Here is a 25,349-nt window from a genome sequence, read left to right on the forward strand (position 1 = left end):
ACAATTGTTATACTCTCCTCTTGGCTTACGAGTATCTCTCCCTGTGTTTTCAAAAATGCAATCACATTATATATTTATTGTAAACATTTTGTGTACTTAATAGTACTTTGTGAGTCTTTCTCCTGGCATTAACATATTCTAAGGAAAACTCCCAGCAAATGACTGCACGGCGTCCACCCTTCACGTATAGCATCATTTATTCAGTCATTCTCTTGTTGATCAAATTGAGCTTGGTCTAGTTTTACATTATTATAAATAATGCTGTGATGACAATCACTGCACATAAATCTCTGCTAGGTCTGTAATTATTTCCCTTGCATGGAGGGGAATTCCCTTGCTAGGAGTAGAATTACTGAGTCAAAGGGTGTGCATGTTTGAACACTCTAATTACTCATCAGTCAAGTACCCTAAAGAGATACTGTGCAGCTTTTCTTCCTTCCTGTCTGTAGATCAGATGGTCCCCAAGGAAGCTTATCTCTTATCTGTAGGAACACACACACACACACACACACATTAGCTCTTAAATGTACAATTTTGGTGAAGTACATGTAACACAAAGTTTACCCTCTCAACCACAGTTAGGTATAGATTGTTCAGTAATGTCGCCTGTTCTAATGGCTGTACAGCGGATCTCCAGAATATTTCCATCTTGAAAAACTGAAACCGTGGACCCATTAAACAATGACGCCACTCCTACTCTCCAGCTCCCGGCCAGCATCATTCTTCTTTATGTCTCTCTACATTGGTCTTCTCTGGGTAGCTGAGTGGGATCAATATGGTATGTGTCTTGTTGTTGTTGTTGTTGGTTTTAGATGATTTCATTGACCACTTTCATCCGTGTTGTACCATGTGACAAAACTTCTGTTCCTTATCAGACAGAATAATATTCTGTTGTATGTCTACATCACAGTTATTTCTGCTCTCACCCACGAGTGAATGCTTTGGTCACTTTACCCTTTGACCTCTGTAATGTCATAATGTTATGCACAAGGGGCATGTTTGCGGTGACTTTTTATATAATATTCTCAAATTATTATTGTCAAATGTGACCTATTCATTCTTTTATTTCTTTTTCCTTTGAACTCAGATTGGACGTCTCTTACCAAAGAGTAGGAAGATATACATAAATATTATCTGCCTCTTTTTTATAGTAAAGTCTCAACTGTACAGAACATGGTTTAACTAATATCATATGATCACCTAAAAATTCCTCAGATAAAGGAAGTTTATTCAGTGACATAGAGCCCCATGATGATGGGGCTGAGGAACCAGCTGGAAAAGTGGCATGCTGGCTAGTCATTGGTTCATTCTCTCTCTCTCTCTCTCTCTCTCTCTCTCTCTCTCTCTCTCTCTCTCTTTCTCGCCCAGGACTTCTGGCTTTCACATGATCTATAATTTCACAGATGTGTGGATTCTATATGAATTTGAAATGTCTTAGCAAGTACCCTGAGATTATTTCTCAAATATTCTTACAAACTCTTAGTTTTGAATCTTGAAGGAAAATAATAAGAAGTTTAACATAACTCAATTTTCCCTTATGTCTATTTGATTTTTGTGCCCTGTTCTTTTTCTTTCTTCAGTTGGCCTCAGTGATATCTTTATCCTGTCTTCATTCTTGAGCTTACCAGCATCTATTTCCTGACTTTTTCCTTTTGTTCCAGTTATCTATTCCTGTACCTCTACTGCTCTGCTTTTTACAACACATGCTCCTTGGTGCAAGACATTGCAACATTCTCTTCAGAATGACTTATTTCTTTCTTACAGTAGTTTTTACCCACATCAACTTTTAAAAAATATTTTTATTTTATTTGTGTATGTGTGTTAGTGTTTTTTTGCATATGTCTGTTCACCACATGATGGGAGTTCAGGGTCCACAATGGTCAGAAGAGAATGTCGAATCTCTTGGGACTGGAGTTAGAGGTAGTTGTGAGCCTCCACTCTGATGCTGGGGCTGAGCCCCAGTCCTCTGGAAGAGCAGCTAGTACTCTTAACTGCAGACTTATCTCTCCAGCCTCATTCCACATAACTGTTGATGAAGCTTTTTTTTTTTTACTTTACATATACATTGTTTTCATTAGAATTGTTTTGAAACTAATAAATCATTAGTTTGAAGAGAAATTACATATTATAAGATTTTCTAGCTATTTTTGAATAAAGATCAATTGATTTTCAAGTTTTCTATTTTAAGATGATTTTGTTTTGTGTGTGTGAATGTATATATGTATGTATGTATGATGCATATATAAATGTATGTGTGCTGCATACACAAGGAGCTGTGCAGAGGGCATCTGATTCCCTGGAACTGGAGTCAGAGATGGCTATGAGGAGTGATGGTGCCAGATCATCCTTGCTCTGCAAGAGTATCCAGTGAGCTGCACTGCTGAGTGTTTTTCCAACCCCTAATGTCTTCTTTATAAAGATGGCATGGGTCCTGAAGATTTGATTCTCTCTGTCACTAAACAAAATTAATCTTCACTCACCATTTTGCTGAGCAAGTGACTAAAAGAATATTTGGTTTCATTTGTACCCCTCAATACGGTTTTTAATTTTTTGTCTCTGCGGTGCTGGGGCCTTGAACCCATAAACTCATGTCTGATAAAGCACACCCTCTACCCCTGGGCTCCACGTCTAGCCAAATGGCTGCGGAATCAAAGGGGCTTTGGGAACTGAGATGATTATGTGGGTGACTTAAGGGGGAGGCATCTGGCTGCTGCAGATACAGTAGCAGTGCCATGACTCAGATCAACTGTGAACAAGCAACCCCAAATCGTTCATTAATTAACTCCACAGGCAGCTCCTGATCGCCGTGTGCAGGGTGTGCTGGGTTAGGTGCGGGGTGGCTGAATGGGTGCAGTTTGTTCCTTCTTGTGCACCGAGGACGTCAGACCCAAGGGGCCAGGAAGCAGGACCCGCTGCCACAGAGAAGACTGTACAGGCTGTCGATCCTCACAGAGGAGGTTGCTTACAGCCTCCAGGTTCGGACGTTTTCTCACTCTACACTCTGACTGGAACAGACTGGCGGCCATATGCAGTAGCTCCCTGGGGGTTCTCAGCAGTTGCTCCAGCCCAGGCTTCGTGTTCCTCCACATGCTGTAATCTTTCCACTTTGCACTATTGAGCTTAAATCTCGGTCCCACATCCTTCTTCCCGGCCCACTTTTTTTGGAGCCTGACCTCTGTCGGCCTCCTTTCTCGTGGCTTCACTAATCCCACTTTCCTGCAGTATAGGACATCTTTATTTCCCATGACAGTCTGAAAAGCCACAGGCTTTGGCGTGAAACAAGCTTTGCCCAAATCCCCAAGACTTACCTTCCTCACTGTGTAGTTTTCGACAAATGATCTCAAATGAGAAGGACTTTACTTTCTTATGTGTCATGAGGGGATAATTAATGCGTGCAATTCGAGGTGGTTTCAGAATTTCAATTAAATGAGATTTGATATGATGCCTGTAGCCGAGTGCTCCAGCCAGAGTGATTACCACTTCTTAATATGAGGCCCTTCCCCATGGATCAGAGGGCTCCTAAACCCGGAGACTTACTGCACGCCGTCTGGATTCAGCCTGACTTTATCCTTCACCGAGAACACTTTTTACTTATGTATTTGAAGGAGTTCTGAGCCTTAAACTCCCTGTCACCCGTTGCACTGAATTTCTTGGGAAAATAGATGCCTTCAAGCCAGCTTGTGGAGATGAATACTCTCTGCTTGCTGGCTCGGACTGTCCATACTCCTTGGGAGTCTCTCCCTTGTTTCTCACCCACGTAGCATCTCAGCTATTACGGCTTTATTAGAGGCAGAGCTAAAGCCCCTGTTCAGAGCCCCATCTACCCGCCATTTCTCCTGCATGGAAGCCTTTCTGCATCTCTCTCTGGCTGCCTTCACTCTGGGTTCTCTTTCCCATGAAGGAAGTTTGCTGAGCTGTCCATTGTCGGAATACTAACTCTCAATGGCCACACCCTAAATCTCGATGCAGGAGAGCAGGGAAGGCAGATCCTCTGAGCAGTGTCGAAGCAGTAGGCTGCTTTACACTAGCCTGGTTTCCTTTGAGCACCATGTTTTATAATTCACATCCTCTGTCCTGACTTCTTTTTCTTATTTTTTTTTTTTTTTGCTAATGAGAGGGGGTGAATATTGGCTTGTTCTAAGAATTCTTGTAGCTTTGATGGCCTGTGGGTTATCAACCTAACTAAATATAAACATTTTGGTCTAGAATACTAAGAGTATTATAGCTCTCTTCATTTGAATTGAGTCCAAGAAAAATACAGAACTATAGAAACATATTTTGTATGTAAAGTATTAATCCTAAGTATTTAATAGAATATTTACCTATATCTGTCATGTAGCTGCCTGTCCATACATCCCCTTTTCATCCAACAAATACAGGACATTTCTATCAGTCAGTAAGATCCCTCCATGGCCATTTATAGTCTAAATTTAAGATAGCCACCATTCTGACTTCTGTCATTGTCAAGTAGCCTTTCTGGTTTTTGGGGCCCCTTTCAAAAGAGCTTGACTTAGCCATTATAGGAATCAAATTATATAGTATGTACTCTTTTGTGTTTGGATTTTCAGCTTCTTTGTGAGTCGTTCATGTTATTGTATCTGCTAATAGCTTATATTTTGTGAAGAAATGTATTTTCTACACATGCTGGAATGTATTTATTCAATCTGTATTTGTTGAGAACAGAATACTTCTGTTCTTTCACTGATATAAATATGGCTGTAACAAGTATATTCTTTAACACGATTGAACATACAGTCATATTACTTGAGTAAATACTTTGGTGTGGAATTGTTGGGGTATAGAGGAGCAGGAATATTTTATCTACCATACACAAAGCTTTGCAAAGGGTTTATCATCTTATGTTCCCAGCAGCAGTGTGCTAAGACTTCCATTTGCTCTGTATCCCCATCGAGGTTTGGTATCTCCATGTATGTAGCAGTATTTCACTGTGGTTAAAAGCCCTGCAGAAGAGGAGACAGAAAGAGTGTGAACGCTAGAGGCAGCGAATGACAATAAGGAACCATCTTCTGGACACAACAGAACAGTTCTGAACTCATGACAGCACACACAGGATCTGTGCAAGGCCAAGCCAGACCACATCCCAGCATAGAGAGGGGATGTGCACCCCAAATCCCACCCCTAGCCTGAAGAGATTTGCTATTGTTAGCTTCTGGAAAAGGGAGGGTCAGTTTCCTCTAAGGGTGTAGACCCTGGTCAGTCAGGTCATCAGTCAGGTCATCAGTGAAAGACTATACTTCCAAGAATATTTGGGACAGCGCAAAATGGCCCTGGGGGCTTTAAAAAAGGTCATCACGACATTGGCTGAATAAGGAAATATGGGTGGATCCAGGAAGAGCTAGAAGTAATAAATATAAGTGAAGCATGTGTGTTTGAAACCCTTAAAGAACTAATTTGAGAGAGACAGTGAGTGTGTTAGTTCCGGGCAGAGGGAACTGCAAATGCCAAAGATCTGAGCAGGGCATGCTGGGAGGGCAGATCCTTCGAGGTGCCTGCATTGAGGAGGGAGGAAGTTGGAATAAGCGAGGAAAAGCCAGCAAGGCAGTGGCAGGCATATAGTGAATAGTATTCTACTGTTTGGAATATGCAGCCCTGGAAGATTGTGTGAGGCATACACAGCATGATCTGATGTTCCTACTTAGGTGACTTGACCTGTGTCACAAACGTCACAAGTAGATGGCCAGTGAGTTTACCTGAAGTGCTCGTGTTTGTGGCTTTGAGTAGCTGACCAGAAAGCTAGAAGACAAGGGCTCCGAAATGAACTTGCAGTCCTGAAAGTCCTTGCTAACCACTGGGAGGGTAAGAAATAGAGAAGATTCGGGATCTTGGTTGGTGTGATGCATATGAGGAAGGCTTGGGGAGAAACTGCCTGGGAACTGTTGAAATGAAGAAGCCTTTTTTGACTGCTATGAATTGTCTTGGTTCATTTTCTAGGTCTATATAAAAATGCCTGCAATTGGATAACTTATAAAGAAGTTTCCTCTTTGTAGTTCTAGAGGTTGGGAATCAAGATCACAGGGCTGTATCTAGTGAGAGCTAGATACTGTATCATCATGGCTGAGGACACCTCATGAGGAGAGTAGGGACATCATCTTACCTTCCTTACCCCTCAAGTTCCCCACTCTATACATCAACATATGAATTTAGGGATTATATTTCCAATGCTTGAGCTTTTGGAGATGTATTCAACACAAAGCATCTCTCAGAAGAATGTGTTGAAATCCCAGTTCCCATACCCGTGAGTCTGATCTTACTTGCAAACAGAACTTCTGCTGATGTAATAACAGAGGTTCTTAATTCATTACCGAAAAAGCTAATGCTAACAAGTGGAGAGGTGGACAGATGGAATTAGCAGTGTTTGACAAATTTCACTGTGAAGGGTGGCAGAGAAATGAAGCCGTGGCTGGGAGACGGGGTATGGGATAAAGATGAAATTTCACTTAAGGTTTAGAGCCAGTGGATAAGTTCTAACTGTGGAGAAGTTCATTGGGGGAGAAATCCATGACTGAGATGGAGGATGATAACTCTGGGTTCCTCTAAGGAGATGAAAGGAGAGGCATGTTAGAGTGTGACAGGAACAAGACCAGTTCACTTCCACCCAAAAGCAGGAAAGACAAAGAGAAGGGCATGAATGAAAACATCCTGTAAACAACAGCTCCTTCATACCCACTGAGACTTCTTCAGGGGATATAAGGCAAGATCATAGGCTGAAGGGCACAGAATCCAGATGGCCAGTGTGAGTTCCCAGCCCCCTCACCATCCACACATAGGTCTACCCAAATGTTTTGTGACAGTCCTTAGCACTAGGTGTCATTTTTTTTCCCTGCCAGACTTACTTGCTTAGATTTGAATGGCAATGACAATCACTTATGGCATTAGCATGTCCAGTTATTGTCTTAATCAATTTATATGTGTTGGTAAATTTAGTTACCTCAAACTGTCACTAAGTTGTCTAACTCATCTTACAGATGAGGACACAGCTGGCCTGAAGTCCCATGGCTCCTCAGTGCAGCTGGTAGGGCATTATCACGGTCTTTCTGCTAGGTGAGCAGGATGGAATGATGTGCAGGACTGGGTGACTATCAGTATGGACCACTGCCATTAGTCCATAACCCGAATTGGTCTTTCTTAGGGGTTTAAGTCTAGAAATGCTATAGTTCCTAAATTGTTCCTCTTATTTCTGCTCTGTTCTGTCCACATCAGGATGGTTTCCCCTGCATATCTGAGAATAGGTAGGGTGCCTCAAACATAAGTGGACCAGTAAAGGCCTCTTTAATGGAACCCCAAGACTCTCATATAACCCATTTGTACAAGGAACTAGAACCAATAGTTATCAAGATAGATGCCCCACAGAAGAATGACATGTAGACCATACAGTATCAGTCTCTGGCAGTTTCTAAGCAATGCTGTGTTCCCAGAACAGTGGTCCCATCCACACATCTCATGACCAAGATGAAAGACTCAAGGCCACACGGTACCAGGGCAGGCAGATATGAGACACTCATCACCTTGTAGATGAGAGATGAGCCAGGGCTCAGCATTCTCCTAGTCTCCCTTATCTAAATCATTTCAGTGTGCATTTGAATGAGTTCGTTCAACCAGGAAGGGATAGAACATTCTCACAGAAGTTGAGAGGTAGAAGGAAGAGTTCCCTGGGATACTGCAGAAGCTCGAATCCAAAGTATCTTCCTTTGCTTCTCCCTGGGGCATTTCAAAATATTCAGTATCCTTGAAGAATGTCTTTCCCGTGGTAATGGGGACAATAATCATCTCTGGTGAATAAGTGTTCTGTGCATGGTACACACAAATGCATTTGCCTTAATCTTCATCACAGCCTTCTGAGGTGGGCACATTCCCATTTGCCAGCAAGAATAGCCGAGGCTCAGGAAACATGAGTGTTTCGGCCAGAGCTGAGCTGGTGTCAGAGCCAGATGGATAGATTAGAAGCCTGTGTTCTTATCCTCGATCTGGAGTTAGTTGGTACCCCAGGCTTAGCTTCCCAGGTAAATGACAAGAGCCATTCTGACTCTGATAACTCTATCACCTCTCCAAGACCATTTCTTCATCTGCAAAACAGAGAAAAGCAGAAAGATTTTTCCTGCAGTCTGAAGTGCCGTCTGCGCACCATGGCACATGATCTGAATTGCACAAGGTGGCGACAGTTTCTTAGGACGCCTTCACTAAGCCCCATGAATTTGGATGTACTTGGAGGAAACACAGGAGTTTTGCAGAAACAGAGGAAAACAGGACAGTCTCCCTGGGACTGGGGAACTGCCCATCAGTGGGTCATCACAAGAGGGACCTCTTCAATCCACTCAGTTCTTAGGAGAGCTCTGAGGTCTGCCCTAACTTCCTTGACCTTGTAAGATATTTGGAGCAGTTAAAGAAAGAGCTGTTTTCTCTGCAGAGAGCTCCTGCACCCTCCACCTCCTCTGCTGGTCTTCTTCAGGACTGCTCTTGGCCAGAGTCCTGCTTAAGACAATGAGACAGCTCTGAGATTCTGATTGCAGTCGAAGACGGGGATTTGGTTTTGCTGGGCTACCTTCCAAGGGGACTGCAGCCAACATATAACAGAGGAGAAGAATAAATGGTGCGCTGGGGTCCCCTGGAGTAGAAATAAGCTTTAATGACATTTCCTCCCCCACGGGGCAGACTGGAGGCTGTGGAGGGGAGTTGGAAAGAGCGCTGGTCTTGGAAGGCAGAGGCCAGCAGTCTCATCTCCAGGACTTTGGCCTGAACACCCCCCCCACACACACACACCAGTTCCTCATCCATCAATACAGAGCCTAGAAACGGTGACCTCAGACATACCTTGGTTATAGTTCAGCTTCCTCTGAGTCCTCTGATTCTGCCTTAATGGCAGGAACTAGATAAAAGGGTTTAGACCTCAAATTTCTGAAGATTAATATTGCCACCTCCAAACCATCTTCCCTCTCTCCCCCTTGTTAAATACTTAGGATACGCAAAAGGCATGATTTCCAAAGTTTTGTTTTTAATAGCGCATTTTAAATATTTTTTCTTTTCCTTTCCCTCCACTTCCCAGTGCTAAAGGTTGAACACAGGGTCCTGTATATGTTAGGGTGATCTATAACTCCAATCACACAGTCTTACCAAGTTGTCTGTGTTGACCTTGAACTTGGTCTATAGCCAAAGCTGTCCTTGAACTTGTAGTCCTCCTGCCCCAATCTGCTGAATAATTGAGTTTGTTACCACACTTAGCCAGACTGTGTAATACATTAACAATTCCCCCTCTCAGCCTACAAAATTCATCCCTAAGAATATATAACATTCAAGAGAGACTGGTAAAATCCCCTGTTACCGTGGATGAAGTTGACCTCGAATTTGCCCTTGACCACGTTCTGCTCTTTCTTTGTCTTTTGCCACAGCTTGAGTTGCGTTTATTTGGGTTTTGTTTCAAAACACTGATGACTAAGGAAGCCTTTATTTGTACTAATAAATGTGAGTTACTTTCTGGAAGACCATCCCTTGTTGGTTGGGTATTGAGCTGGATTTTAGCCTCTTGGCCCTTCCCCCATTCTATCCAGTACTGCCCTTGTAGGGTGAAAAGTTTCATCATGATAAGGTTGAGTCTAAGACTTTCTGTGACCTTGAAACTGCTCCCTGCTTACTGCTCTGGGCTTATATTCTTTCTCTATGAGTGTGTCGCACAGTCTAGGATATTTTTATTATTATTATTCAGAGTGCTCAAAGCTGGGGATACCTCATTTTCATGTCATCCCCCAAGGCTACATCCAGCCTAGGCAGAAAGAAGACCTGGGTGGAGGTTTTTCACAGTAGCAGTGCTTCCTTGTGGGTGCTGGAGTACAGGGTACCATATTCTTGTGTGAACAAGTACCACATGAAATAAGTCGGGCATTTCCAGTAGTTACCTGTTAGAAATAATCCTCAAGCAAACAGAACAGCTCTCCTTCAGTTCACCTTGTTAGAACCGGATTAGAAGCTCCCTGGGTTGCTCATCAGAAAATGACTACCCTAGGAAGCATAGTCTCCTGGTTTCCAGCATCTCCCTTATAGAGCTAGGCTGAGACTCATGGGATATGGAAGGAACTCCAGAGATCCACCAGGATAAAGAGCCCTAAGGTTGGGTGCCAAAGCCTAGGTTCTATCTCTTCTGGTCCAAAGTCAGTGTAGAGATCATGGAGAATGAGAGGCGCTCAGGAGCTCTGTGCATGGAAAAGGGAGAGAAATGGGCTTAAGACAAGAGCTGTGACCATTCATGGGGGGGGATTATTAGTGTGGGGCATCCTTGGAGCCCCTGGTACACATCACTGTGCCTGTGAGATGGGAGTCAGTATCTGTCATCTACACGAGGAAAAGTGTCTTGCTTTCTGGGCCACCTTCTGTATATAGAATGCCTTGTATTGGGCTAATTTTTTTTCTTGCTAAAGAAGAGGGGAAAATACTGAGCCTAACCCCTCTTCTCGGCTCTCACATACTCTATAAATATGGTGAAAAGTAAGCAGAGAACACGCATGTGTTTAAAAATTCAAACAGTAAGTTAGGAAAAATCAAAGTTAAGCATCTCCTTTTCATCCCAAGCCCTCTCCCAAAGGAATGAGTGCTGTAAGCAAGTTTATTACCAGAAAAAAAAATATGTTGCTTGCATAAAACATCTTACTTGCAATGGGTCTGCTGATATTGTCATTGTATAACTTCTAATTATTCTTTATAAAAAAGGGACCAGACTGAGACATTGTTTTGTGTTTCACTGTGGCCGCCTCTTCCACCTCTTCTTCCTCTTCCCCTTCTTCCTCTTACTTCTCCTTCTCTTCTGCTTTTTCCCACGCCTTGGAAATCTCTGTCATTAGCACATACCACTCTGCATCATTCTTTTGTGTAGTTGTTACTGGCGAAAGTTTTGCAGTCAGCCCTGTAGTATTTACTATGGCTCATAGCTTTTGGAAAAATTGGAAAGCAAGGAAGTAGTACAAATTCCCAGCAGTAAGATTACAAGCCAAGAGGGATTGTTCCATGGAGCAACTTCCTTGTCATTGTGGAAGTCTTAGGTTTTGTGATATTGTTTTGGTTACAAGATACATTATAAAGCCAAGCCTGGTGGTGCACAATTTTAATCCCAGCACATGGGAGCAAGAGGCAGACAGATCTCTGAGTTTGAGGCCAGCCTGGTGTACAAAGCAAGTTTTAGGACAGCCAGGGCTATGTAGAGAAACCCTGTCTTTAAAATAAAATAATAATAAATAAAAGTCAGGTGGTGGTGGCACACACCTTTAATCCCAGCACTCTGGAGGCAGAGACAGGCAGATATCTGTGAGTTCGAGGCCAGCCTGGTCTACAAGAGCTAGTTCCAAGGCAGGTTCCAAAGCTACAGAGAAACTCTATCTCGAAAAACCAAAATAAACAAATAAATAAATAAAACAAATAAATAAAAACTCATCAAACCAAACAAACCAAAAATACCAAAAAATAAACACACAAAAAATGTTTATCCTTTTTGCATTTCTATAACTAAGAGTTACAGTTAGTAATAGTTTTGTATATCCATTGGCCTTTAAAATGTTTCTGCTTGCTTTCTCATGTAGGGTCAACAGCAAGTGGGAGGAATTGTCTGTTTCTAGTTGATGTCCACTTTTGTGGTTGGTGTGTCACGGATGTGATTCAACCGTGCGTAAACCAGGGCCAGCCCTCCATCCCGTGCAATAACATCTCCTGCTGGGGTTTTCTGTGCGCTCCCTCTGTGGTCTGGGGCATAGTTTTGCACGGAGGCCTTTCGGCTTTGTGTGTGTCTGTGACTCCGGCCTTCCGTGTCCTTCGGGCTGTCTCTCTGCTGCTCAGAGCTCCGCTCCGTGTGAGCTCTAAGCGCATGCTCTGCATTGCAAGCAGGCCCCAAAGCTGGAGCGCTCTCCCTCTGTCCCCGCGGCTGCTCTCTGTGTTTGTTTGCCAGCTTGGCCAACGCAGCTCCAGGACCCTTTAGCCCTACTGCTGCCCATAAGGATAATTCTGCAAATGTTTAAAACCGTGCAGTCTGCTTTACCAGTCTTTCCTCAGGGAATTTTAGGATTCCAAGGCTGGTTGAAGATTAGGAACACATGCAGCCAGGCTTTCAGAAATCCTATGGCTTGCCTTTTGTTGGCAGATTATTTCCCAGCAGGTGCTTGTGGGTAGTCTGAAAACCGGACATTCTCTGCTGTCTTAGATCTTGAAAAAAATGGACAACATAATAAGTTATTGAATAAGAATAGTTTGACCAAGCAAACAAATAATTCTATCAACCATTAAAAAGTATCTATTTAGCCAATACTTGTCTCTCTGTCCCTTTTTATCTATTATCTATCTGTCTGTCTGTCTATCTATCTATCAACATAGTACCTATAATCCTATTACATCTATAAGCAAATAAAATAAGAAATCATTTAGAGATTGTCAGGTCCAGAAGAAACCCCAGACGAATGGCTATCTGTGGCACCTATTGGTTTACCCAAAGCTCATGCTGGCTTTCAAGCTTACTCAGCATCACAAGTACCTGTTACAGGTTCATGCTGGCCTCCTGGCTCTTTCTCAGCACTTCTCATCCAACCCTAAACTTCTCTAGCTGATGGGATGCCTTCCCCCAGCTTCTCATTTCCATATAACACTACTAGTTTGACTATACATTATTTTTATCTTCCTCTCTTGAACCTCTCTCCCCTAGTTGTCTCACCCCCTCCCTCCTCTTGGCTCTCATGGCCCAGTCTAGGCCATGTTTGCTGTACTATTTTCTCTCTCTGCTCCACACTCTTCCAGACACTTCTGGCTAAATTCTCCTTCATATCTACAATAAAAACCTAACCATACCTTTGGAGCAGTTATGCCCTCAAACAGACAAACAAAAATATACATGAAGAGAATAACTGGAAAGAAGAACCTTTTTTTTTTTTTTTTGGATTTTTCGAGACAGGGTTTCTCTGCAGCTTTTTGGTTCCTGTCCTGGAACTAGCTCTTGTAGACCAGGCTGGCCTCTGCCTCCTGAGTGCTGGGATTAAAGGCGTGCGCCACCAAGAAGAACCATTTTAGCTGGACGTAGTTGTATACAAACTTCTATTCTACACTGGCAGGGGGTGGGGGCAGGGTGGCCGAAGCAGGAAGATCATGAATTCAAGCCATCCTGGGATGCATAGCAAGGTCCTATCTCAACCAAATGAACTGATAAATAAACCAAACAGAATTATTTAATGGTCAGACACATATCCAGTTTCTCAGTGTAAGACACAGAACACAGGATCAATTGGTATAGCCTTTCTCAACTACTTTCATGCTCTTACTGCAAAAGTAACTGTTACCTTGAAACATATATTTAAATTTTTGCTGAATGTCGTTATATTTGTATAACCTTATGCATGCCCATGTCCTCGAACAATATCAGACATGATATTGCATATTTCAAAACTTCCTTCCCTGGCATGCCACCCTGTTTTTTGTTTTTTGTTTTTTTTTTTTTTTTGTCTGTCTCTCTCTGTGTGTGCTCAGCATTGTAGCAGCGGCCATCCATGCTGACATTTAGTATCAGTGAGCTTCCACCTGTTTCATTTTATACTGTTGCAGAATTCCATTCCATGATTACACCCATGGGGAGGAAGGAGGAGCCCCTGCTTGTCTCAAGGACAAACAAGGTTGCATTGAACTTGCTTACTTATCCCTCTTTGTGAACTCACGATGGTTGCTCTAGGGTGGAAAGCTGCAAAAAGTCTCTGGTTCTGTGGTAGCCACCGAAACTGGTCTTTTCAAGACAGCTTTACTGATTTTCCTTCCAGAAGGTCTTAAGGCAGAAGTCTTGGACTTCATATAGGGTTTGATATGTTTGCCTGTCTACTGGGTGTGAAATGCTATTTCATTATAGTTTTAATTTGAATTTCACTGATTACTTGTGGGACTGAACACTGCTTCATGTGTATCAGTCCATCGGGTTTTCTCCTCTGGTAGCTACCTATTCGCTTTTTGTTTGATTTTTCTTATTTGGATTGTTTTCTCTTTTATTGCTTTCAAGGTATTTATATTATCTTGGTTTTAATACCTGTGCATCTGCTAGCCTTGGATATATATTTTTATGATTACTTTTGATGTATCATGATTAAAGTTTTTCTGTAGTTTCTTCTCTAGTTTAGAACCCTATATACATTATGCTATATTCTCGCCTGACAGTTTTTAGGATTGACATTGTATCTTTAGGTTCTTGGTCCCCTTTAAATTGATTGCTCTGTGTATCTTTATATATATCTCTATATGTGCTTTTATCTGTAGGATATTTTCCCAAATGCTCTATCTCTATTTAACAAAAATCCTGCATGTATTTGATTCATTTTACTATTTCCTCTTCCTCTCATTATTTCCAATGAATTTTGAAGTGGCAAAGGGAACCAAAATATCTTTATTCCAAAATATTAGCAAATTTTTAAAAAGGTCCAACACCAGTGTTCTGAAGGCCATGCATTGTGTATATTAGTGCTTTTAACCCCCCAAACCCAGGAAATGGGTTCTATTGTTGTGTCCCTTTGACTTAGTGGGTTTGAAATAAAGTGTCAGTTGAGTTCTAGGTGAACGTGTACCTCTGCCAGTATGTTATCCCAGGAACACAGGGGTGAGTCCTGAGTCATTTCTGAAAACAAAAAATATGTGTATGTGTTCATATGTTCACATGAGTATAGATACCTGCGGAGGCCAGAGGAGGGTGTTGGATTCCCTAGAGCTGGAGGTGCAGGTACTTCTGAGTGTCGGGAGCCAAACCCTGCTCCTCTGTAAATGCCCTTAAAGTTCTGAGCCTTCTTTTAAGCTTCACCAACATTATTAGGAGGGTGACTTCACTTCCTATAGATTTCATGTTGTATGAGGTTGTATTGAACTTTTTTCTTAACTTTAAATGGCATTTCATCAGGCTATATTTAGATATTGATCCCTTCTACTAGGTAGTTGAAGACTTGATTCTTTCTCTGGATATAAAGACTGACGTCTTCCATCTGCTCAGGAAAAACAACAAACAATTAACTTTTAATTATTGCTTCTGAACTGTCCCTTCTGTCCCTCCTCAGGGAGTCTTACTTGACATGGATTTCGGATCCTGGAGTGTCTGCCGTGTCCTACCAGTGTCTGTCCCTTTGTCCTTCTCACTTAGTCTGCAGCGTGCATCTCTCCTAGGATACTACATCACCAGTTTCCCTCTCGATCCAGCCTGTCGTCCAGGAATGCAGCAGGCAACTGGTCTTGATTGGTTTGTTTCCGTCTCACAGCTGCTGATGCAGTTTCGCAAATGCAAAATGCCATTGAGTTTTATAGAAGTCGCCATTTGGGTACTATCCCATTTACCCCTCCTGTTTCTTGCAGCAACTCTCCTTTACAGGATGACATCTGTCTTGCCTTTTCTTTACGGAGCCAGCAGGACAGCCCGAGTCCAGGAAATCCAGTCTAGGGCCTCTCTGCTTTAAAAGCCCCACGCCTGGTAACAGTTTCCCCTTTGTCCTATCTCTGACTCATGGCTCCTGGAAAGATTTGAGAAGGTCATGGAGTTCTGAAGTCAAAGCAGGAAGACAGCCTGGGTAGAGACTGAGATGGAACCAAACATTAGTGCATTGTAGGCAGTTGTCAATAGCTCAGATGAGGGCTTAGGGTAGTACCTGGGGTCAAGATGTCATTTCAAGGCTCTTCTGCCATGTTGCATTCAGCAGGTGGTAACAAGCATGCTCTGAAGCCTGGTGCCCCCTTACTCCTAAGGCTAAGACTGTATGTTTTCCTGTCCTGTGACATGGGGACTCTATCTCTTCTTTGCCAACATACTTCACAAAGATCTTGCCTACTTCTACCTCTAGCCCCGACAGTCATGATTGCTTCTCTGTGATTCCAGTTTGCTCGGAGAAGGCCTGCACTCCCTTGTCCTCTGGCTCTAGTAGCTGACAGACAGGCAGAGACTGATGTCTGTTTCTACTGGACGGAGGAGAGGATTGGTTGTCTGAGTGACATCCTGTGAAATTGGTGGGACCCGCTCATATCTTTCATATCATCAGTCCATCAGCTCCGTGCATCATCATGGCACAGAAGAGACGCTGACTCCTCTTTTCTGATTGTCCACCTGCATGGGGCTTCTCTTCTTATCAGCCCTTCTTCCCTTGTTGGTACAGAGGCTTTTATGTCAATCTGGACTAGTCTCATGGTCCAGCTGAAGACTGACTGTCACTCATTCCCACATAATAATCACAAGATACAGTCTTTGAGACATAGTGTATTATCTGGTGTTTGGCTGCTCTTCTTGTTGCTCTGGCCAGAGAGATGACAGAGACAACTTCAAAGGAGAAATGGATCCGTTTAGAGGATTCCGTTCAGAGTGATTGAGGCATGACAGTGGCTCTGTGCATCACAGTGGGCCAGGAAGGAAAGGGCAATGCAGCTCAGGTTGCCACATTTTGCCTCCTTTGACCACATTCAGTCTCAGTCCTTCCAGATGCTTAGCCTATGGTATGGAACCACCCACATTCAGGGTGAGTCTTTCCCATAAGTTAATTACTTCTGGACACATCCTCATTGTCTCACCAATCTTCAGGGTGATTCTAAGTAGAGTCTAGTTGACAGTGGGGATTGACCATCACACTCAAGAACTTGTGGGAAATAGAGCTACCCGGGCTTACCTCCTACTTAGGAGATTGTAAGACTGGAGCCCAGTGATCTTTTGCACTGTCCTGGGGAGTTGGGTGCTTGCTCAAGTTTGAGGACCATCAAGCAAACCAAGGTTGAAGCAGTCACTGTGCTTTCCATCTCAACTTCATAGGCTAATTTCCAAAAATCTGTCCTTAGAGATGCCTTTCAAGATCACAGAGGAGCTGGGATGGTGATGCACACCTTTATTTCTAGCAGTAGGTAGGCTGATGTGGGAGTCTAGGAACTTTGAGCCCAAACTGGGCTCTATCATGAGACCCTGTTATAAGACAAAGAGGGAGTCTGTGGGATTGGTTTCCAAAATTCTGCAAACTGAATTGGCCCCAGAATTTTGTCATCTGTACAATGCTCCTGCCCCTGCCTCATTAGCTATCGGTGCCTTTTACTTTTTTTCTCCCACTCAGAATCAATTCCCATGAACTTGTGTGTTACCTCCTAGAATCTTCATCCTTACATTTTCACTGTTTGTCTTGGAGAAAAGTCACAGCTGTACTTCAGAGAAGCCACTGGGGCGAGGGCTGCAGAATGATTTTGGACTTGAAAAGCTCCAGACCTGGGTGGGATTGAAGATCCGCTGTTGACTAGTTCCAGGAACTTGGGTTCTTATGAGGCGCTGTAATGTCTTATGAGACATCCATAGTAGAATGCACATCATATTTACCGTCAAAGGACTAGTGCAAGCTTAGGAACCTCCAAGCTTTTGCCCATTGGCCTCAGGTTTTGCACCAATAAAATTGGGAGGTAGTGTTAAAAATAATAAACATAATAAATGACCTGCAGGCAGTATTGATTAAAATGATTTTTCTGCAAAAAGGAATCCAAGTAAACTCTAAGATACTCTAAAAGGTTACCTCTTTTTGTCTCAGAAGCCATGCTTGTAGAGTCTCTGTCCCCCTGCCTGGCCTGCAGCAAGCATCCAGAAGCTTCAGTTCCCTTTTAGGCAAGCAGAGCCCTGGAGCACTAGAGCAATACTTAGTCCGGCGGGACCTTGTTCATCTGACAGATAAGAATGATTTGTAAACAGCAAGGCTTTGTTTTATGGGCCATCTTCCTTAGTATTGATTTGTTTATCAAAATTTTTATTTATAAGGAGCACTAAAATAAACCAGCCCAAAGTTCTGCAGGATGCACCACAGCTTCTGAATTAATGAGGTCCACATTTATGACTGCTCTGGGTTGTTACTTCCTTTACCACAATGGTGCTTGTTGCAAAAGAGGGGTCCTCGTGCTCCTTTGGCTGGTAGCATACACCATCCATGCACCCCTCTCAGCTGCTAGCAGCTGTCACATAGCTTGAGATTTTGGCAGAAGCCTTTCATCGGGGGCTGACAATGCCGTGGAACTCTGAAATGTTTTCACCAAGCACCTCCCTTGTAGAAAGCTGAAGAACGAATGATGTAATGTGTTTCAGGGTCAAGGAAATCAGTGGCAGGATTCTCATGGTTTTGTTAGCCCTGACCCAGGGCCCTTGAGAAAATTTGCCAACTCTTGAATCCTGTTTCATGTCTGCTGAATCCATCTATTTAAAGTGCTTCTAGTATTCTGATGCACACTCAGATTTGGGCACTGGGATAAGGAAGAAACTGAGGACAGATTTTACCTCCCAGGGGAAGAGAGGTGGAGCCCTCAATATAAATAACATTTAAATGGTCACCCCCGCAAGGGGTCATCAACTTTTCCTGTTCACATAAATCTCCCATCTTGGGTTGTTGGGGCAGGGGTTCTCAGCACTGGTCATTCTTTAGAAACCAAAAGGGCTTGTTTAAAATAGTCCCGCTTCATTGACTGTGTCAGAAAGGCTGAAGTTGGTCTGGGCATCTGAGCAATTTAAACTTCCACGTGATTCCCAAGTTACCCCATGTCGAAGTCTCTGGAACATGGCTTGCTAAGAAATATGAAGTTTGTCTTATTGACATAGGGTATTTTTTTCTAGATATTTATTTTTGTGTTTGTATTAGAGAATTGTGTGTTCACTATAGAATAAACAACTTCCAAACGAATCACTAGTTGAAAAGAGAAATAATTAGCTCTCAGCTGACAAGATACGTGTATTTTCTTTCAATCATTTCCTGCTTTTTAATGCACTTGCTTGAAATTTTATAATGCTGTTGTCATATTTAATATCTCATTTTCAGAAACCTTTTAACTTTATATATTACAAGTTCAATGTGTAATCCACACTGTGGCGGTATGAATGCCTAGCAACTTGCTTCCGTCCTTGTGTGTGTGCACTGAGGATGGTACCGGGAAGGCTTCGTGCTGTACAGTGTTTACAATGCTCAGGTTTCAAGCGCATCATAGATTCCCATTTGAATGTCAGAAGGAGAATATTTACTCCTTTCTCTCTAAATGTCTTCTCCCACAGTCCTCAACCTGCCCTTGTCTTTTCCTTACCTCAATGCATATGTCTGTATTTTGCCCATTAGGGGATACAGTTTTATTGCAGGGAGTCAAGAAAGGAAAACATAAAGATCTTGCCAGTGTTTTATGACCACCATTCCGCCTGCCAGCTCAGCTGTTGCTGGGTTGCTCTTAAGTTGCTAGTCTGTGGTCCCACAGGTTGTGCATGATTCATAGATACACACACACACACACACACACACACACACACACACACAGAGAGAGAGAGAGAGAGAGAGAGAGAGAGAGAGAGAGAGAGAGAGAGAGAGAGAGAAGCTGCCATCAGGCCCATTCCTCGGTGCTCTGGAAGGGATAAAACAAAGATACAAAGCAACAAAGACAAACAACCTAGTAGTTATAGAAAAGAATTTGGGAAATACAGAAATGTTAGAAGGAGGCATTGGGTAAACCCATGCTCCAGTTTTCCAAGGGAGCTGAGAGTATCTGTGTGTCTTCTGTTTTTACAGTGTTTTTTTTTTTGTTGTTGTTGTTGTTGAAGATTTTAATTTTGTTTATTTATTTTTATGTCTATGAATGTTTCGCTTTCATGTATGTTTATACACTACATGTGTGCAGTGGCCACAGAGGCCAGGAGAGCGTGTCGGACTCTCTGGATTACAAATGCTTGTTAACTGTGTGGGTGCAGACAAGTACTCTTAACCACTGAACCATCCTTCCAGCCTCTATCTGTGTGTTTTCGTTCGATGTTTTAATATCTTTTTGCAGTGCACTGACTTGAATTTTTACAGCCCTATTATTGTGTTTAATGTATTGTTTCCTCGAAACCTGTGAAGTTTAAGAAAGGATGGTGGGGCAAGTACAGAGGTCCTCCCTTGGTTCATTGTCTGACTTGATGGACTTTGTGATGGTACACAGTCAGTAGCCATACTTTTACTTTTGGAATTTTCATTTCTTGTTGGGCTTCCAGGATGCAGTATGGTATTCTTTAGTGATGCTGGGTAGTGTCCACGAGCAATAGCAGCCTGGCAGCTGTGGTCACAGCAGAAACAGCTGACACTCTGTTGTGCTGTGTTGCCAAGCTACAGTGTTTTGCATTTTCAACTTTAGATGCTTCAACTTGCCATGGGTTGATTCAGGGTGCAACCCCACCGTAAGCTGAGGACCATCTATAAAGTAACATTCTAGTGTACTTTGTGGTCACTCAGAAATGTCACAATCAAATCACGTGTCTCCCTTTCTTCTTCTACTTTCAATGTGGCATTAGTCTTTGTCATAGCAATATATAGACACATAAGATGTGTATGTATAATGTATGTGCACATATGTCTATATATACAGCAATATATTCTCAGTAATATATATATGTGTATATATTATATTTATTATAATATATATTTGACCTTATGGCTTAGCTGCTGGTTTGAATATAAGCTCACCACCATTGCTGGGCAAGATGGAGCTGTGATTGTCTTCTGTGTTGCTGTCATGGCCGTGTCAGGTAATTCTGCCCATCTTCTTGCAGGGCATTATGGGAAGGATGCTTACCGAAGTGGAGGACCAGATCTCCATAACTTCATCTCATCTGGATTTGTCACATTAGGAAGAGGACACACGAAGGGTACAGTGGAAACAATTTTTTACTAAAATACAGAGGTTGCCTAGGGAACCCCAGTCTGAAGTGTGAAGATGGTGTGGAGTCCCGAGGCTTACTAGAATCAGGAATATGTGGGGTTATTCCATGGCAGCATGTCCTGGACACAGAGATGACCAGGCAGTCACATTTATGACTTTAGTTGGTAACAGACCTCCAAGAGACACCCATCCCACTCTGTACATGACGGGGACACAAGTGCTGGTGGTGGCTCCCCATGAGAGGGGACCACAGGCATCATGGTGGGAAATGCTACCAACGGATGTAGTACTTGTAAAATGTGTGTTTGTCTCTGGGCTGTTATTCCCTCATCCCCCTTTCCCTTGCAAAATCCCTATCTTATAGCCAATGTCAATGTTCTGTATTGTGAGTTTCTAAGCCAGCGTGTATGTGGACAGTTCCGGCATCCTCGATGTGTCTCTGTAAACCTCTGTGATGCGGGCACAAAGGTAGAGGGTGTTCAGACCTTCAAGCTGCAAGATGAAAGCTAAGCTAGCGTTTCTGCCAAGCTGCTTTACGACCTAGCTGACAGCTTGCAGAGCATCTGCGCAGGGGTATGGAATCCTCCCCGATTCTGTCTTTTGTTTAAATAGTCCTACTAGTGTTGTGAGCCTTCTGTCTCCGGATCCCTGACTCCTTAGATTACCTTCCCAACACCCGTGTGCTGTTACAAACTAAATGTGAACCCTGTGGTTGGGATGTTCCATTTCTGTCTTGCTCTGAAATCTGTGTCTGTTTCAAGTGTGAGTGAACAAGGTATTTGCATTATTTTCTTCCATTCAATGTTCCTACTTTTGAAATTCCCTGTCTTGTGTGTTTATCCTATAGAGAAAAAGATAACTGTATCTGTGTATGTATTTTCTGTTGTCTCTTTGTGTCTAAATAAAGTTTATTGAGGATACAGGTGGCATTTGTGGCTATTAAGAGTTGCAGAATCAAAATGAAGACTGCTGTTACAGATGGGGGAACAGGCTTCACAGTTCAACACAGAAAAGAACAATCATAGAGACACTTGTATCAACGCAAACCTGGAGTTACCAACCCCTACATATCCACTTAGTGGTCAATACCTATTGCCGTGAATCAGAAGGCTTTCAACTCAACACTTTAAAGTAAAAAAAACATTTATTATGAAGCATGGTTTCTGTGAGTTGGGGATTTCAGAGGTTCTGAATTAGAAGAGTCTCTTGTGAGTTTTCAGCTACCAAGTTAGGCAGGGCTCGGTCATGTAAAGTACTGACCGGCACTGACAAATATAATTCCAAGACGTCATACTTACATGGTGCTATATTGGCAGGAGGCCTCCATCCCTCCCATCACACTGTCTCTGTGATCTGCTTGAGTGATGTGTGGACTGGATATCCCGACAGTGGTTGATTCACAGGAGAAAAAAGTCATAAGCCCCAGTGTCTTTTATGACCAAATGTATTAGTTAAACACACCACCATTTTCATAAGGTCTTATAGTGTATAAATGTCAGTTCTCTTCAGGATAGGAGATGACTATCCAGAAACAAGAATTATCAGGAGGGTCAGGAAATTTGGAGACCATTTTAAAGGCTGGCTTTCTATTACACAAACCTCAAGGAGTGGAGCTATGACTATGTTTTTTATACAGAATCCAATAACTTACCAAGACTTCTCAACTGTGTGGTTTTTCCACCCTTACCACAACCCTTTGAAGGTGGTTCAAGCCATAATAGCAAGTAGTGAACTCTCTGTTGAACAGGAGGCAAATAGGAGGCAAAATACAATGCACCCTTAGGTTCTTCTCTTTGCACTGGGGAAGCAAAGTCAGGTCTTCACAGTAAATAGGAGAAGTGCAACAGAGATGAGTCTGGAGAGTACTGTAGGAGGAAGTTACTCCTGCCAGGGATGGGTGCTGAGGTAAGGTGAACAGAGACCTGTCCCCCAGGCAGGGGAAAAGCAGGGCAGAAGAGCTACAAGGCTGCAGAAGGTACTGGGGTGGCTCCCGAGTTCTCTGGAAGATGGAGACTTAGGGAGAATGTCAGAGGTTTTGCCCAGTAAAGATACTTCAAGATCTCACTGGGAGTTCCTGAGTAGATCATTTTTCTCAATAACACTTGCTGGAGAAGGGGCTGGTTATGATCAATACTGATGTCCAGCAAGACACATCATGGGGTCTATGGCAGGAAACAAAAGAAGGAAGCAAGTGCTAAGAACTCTGATGGGGTTTTCAGCTGTGGAACCCATAGCCCTGATGCTCAGCCAGCAATCTTAGAAAAAAAGAAAGTGACAATGTGTCTTTTTGGCAGTTTAAGTCCCAGATCTGAGCAAGAGCCGTGGTAGGGCTATGGAAATTCTAGAGATTGTACAAGTAATACCTGATTTATCTCTGACTCCCTGAGAAGGGAATAAAGCCAGGATATGGCTTTAAAATTCATCAAACGCATAGATTTTAGCCAGGGATGATTCTGGACAAATGACGTAACAAGAAGAAGAGTGAAGAAGACTAGATGGTCAGTGAGATGGGAAGGGGATTTCGTGGTACAGGAGGGACATTTGGAAAGGGACCAAAGGTGGCCTGATGGGAAACAGTGCCCATGAAGCCAGCATTTGCTTGCTATGTCTCTTTTAGGGGAGGAAGGATACAGAGAGGCATGCTGTTTTCTATCCATATCTATCCATAGCTTTGGAATGATGACCAGGGCCAAGAAACTATTGTGCTATTGGGTGGCTGGAGAAAGGAGAGAAGTTAAGGCTGCTTCCAGAGATCTCCTTCCACACACCACATCACCTGAGCATGCTCCACACAGCACTCCTTCCTGTGTCCGAGCTCTCTGTTGTCTTCTTGCTGCCCTTCGCCAGGCCCACTTCCTGGTTTGACCCCACACCACTCTGTGGCCAGGCTGACGTGCTTCCCCTGTGCAGTGGTCTAATGCTAGGGAGGTTCTGTTATCTGTCAGGATTGAAATCAGATGTCTATAAACAATGAGATGTGCATGCATGGGCCTCCAGGAAAACCTAGACTGCCATTCACCCATTAGTATTTGAGCACAAGCCCTCCGATCACCAATCGACTGTGGTAAGAAGACTCCTAAGCCATCTGACTGAAAAAAAATCCAGCTTAGATACTTTCACAGAAGTATCTCAGAAGCCAGGGGAGTGAGTGGGTTGAACTGTGCTAAGGTATTTGAAGGCTGGACTCCAGATAAAGCACAAAGCTCAGAAGGCGTCTCGGTCTCTATGGCAACAGTGAGGCAGGATGAACAGCAAGAAAGAGAGAAGGCTCAACCAGCTTGCCTGAAAATGGCCTGTATGAAGCTGATACTACCTAGGAATACTCTATACTGTACCTTTCTATGAAGGAGGGGTTTAAGGGCCCATAGGAGCAGAGCAGGGGATCTCTTGTATTCACAGCCCAAAGCACCATGACTCTAAGGCACTCCTTGCTGTCTTATCTGTACACATGGGACAACTTCCTAATATAGTCCAATCTTACGCACTGTTGAGCAATGACAGAATACCAAGAATTAGTCATTGGTTTGGAGTGTCCAGATCGACTCCAGTCTATTTCACATGGTCCTAGACTGCACACAGGGTCATCCCTAAGTCCCGTGGTTAGGAAAGTGCATGCCAACTATCTGATTCTGTTTTATAATCTTTGAGTCGACTTCGCATGATATCTACTTGTTAAAGTTGATGTATTACACTCAAGGATGGACTGGAGCTAATTGAGAATTCTGTGTGCCAGCGAATCCCATCTTTTGACATCCTACATACCCACTTTTCAAATAAACCCCAAATATTTTAGATTAACAAAACCCACCACAATATCTTTGAAAGTCTCTGTTTTCAAGTTCTTCCATTGTTCTGAACAGTGATCATCCTGCAGAGCTCTCCATGTGGTCCATAGACCATTATTGACAAGAACACTACTACCTCTAGGAACCTTAAAGGGTACTGTCCCTCACCTCCGTCTGGTACAGAACTCTGTCCCTACCAGCAACAATTCAACCATGGAAAACAATATGAGGATTACAACATCCTACATGCATTTCCTGAACCACCCAAAGTCTACCTGTGGGCTAGCACAAACCTGTTTGTTTTCATTGCACCTACATGAGGAAACAGGTTACTTTCCATTGAAGAAGTCAGGCTAAAAGCTGGCCAAGCAAATGGATGTTGTTCCTCTTAGGCTCAAGTCATTCTGAGAAAGGATTGGGTTGAAATGGCACACTGCTTGATATATTCGTGTGACATCTAAGCTGAACTCTGTCACTCCTTGCCTTGATTAATGGTGTTGTTGAAACTTAATCTACATTCTGAGTCCTGGGACACACATGTCCCTGGGTAATGCTTACTTGTAGACCCACCATCATTGGCCTATATAACTAATTATGCCAGGCTTGTAGAATATTCTGCTGGAAAGAAGAGGTAGTGGAAGACAAAGGCTCAGCATCAGGATGTGCGGCAAAGGTTCCCTGCTTTAGGAAATGCTAATTCATCCCTCTCAATACGGAAGTCCTCTTTAAAAGCAGAAAACTTGGGTACCACTCGGTTTCCCCATGTTCTCTAGTAGTAGGGCATGAGAGAAGGCTATGGCAACTTTGGAGTGATGGGTTCATTCATTATTCTGCAATATCTACCATTCTAACTGCTTCCTAACAGGCAGAAGGGAGGCTTACACAAAACCTGATACA

At 43.0% G+C, this 25,349-nt stretch overlaps 1 protein-coding gene across 1 annotated transcript in view; it reads left to right on the forward strand.

Annotated features, from left to right (window-relative positions):
- Window positions 1–25,349, forward strand: part of Shisa6 (shisa family member 6) — a 289,273-nt gene that overhangs the window by 112,656 nt on the left and 151,268 nt on the right. The window contains exon 3 of the mRNA XM_050162848.1: window positions 20,558–20,653. Coding sequence (XP_050018805.1) covers window positions 20,558–20,653 — 96 coding nt within the window. The remainder of the gene's footprint in view (window positions 1–20,557; window positions 20,654–25,349) is intronic.

Source organism: Alexandromys fortis, unplaced genomic scaffold, assembly GCF_014885135.2.
Source record: "Alexandromys fortis isolate MF-2015 unplaced genomic scaffold, M_Fortis_MF-2015_v1.1 scaffold_84, whole genome shotgun sequence".
Lineage (NCBI taxonomy): Eukaryota > Metazoa > Chordata > Mammalia > Rodentia > Cricetidae > Alexandromys > Alexandromys fortis.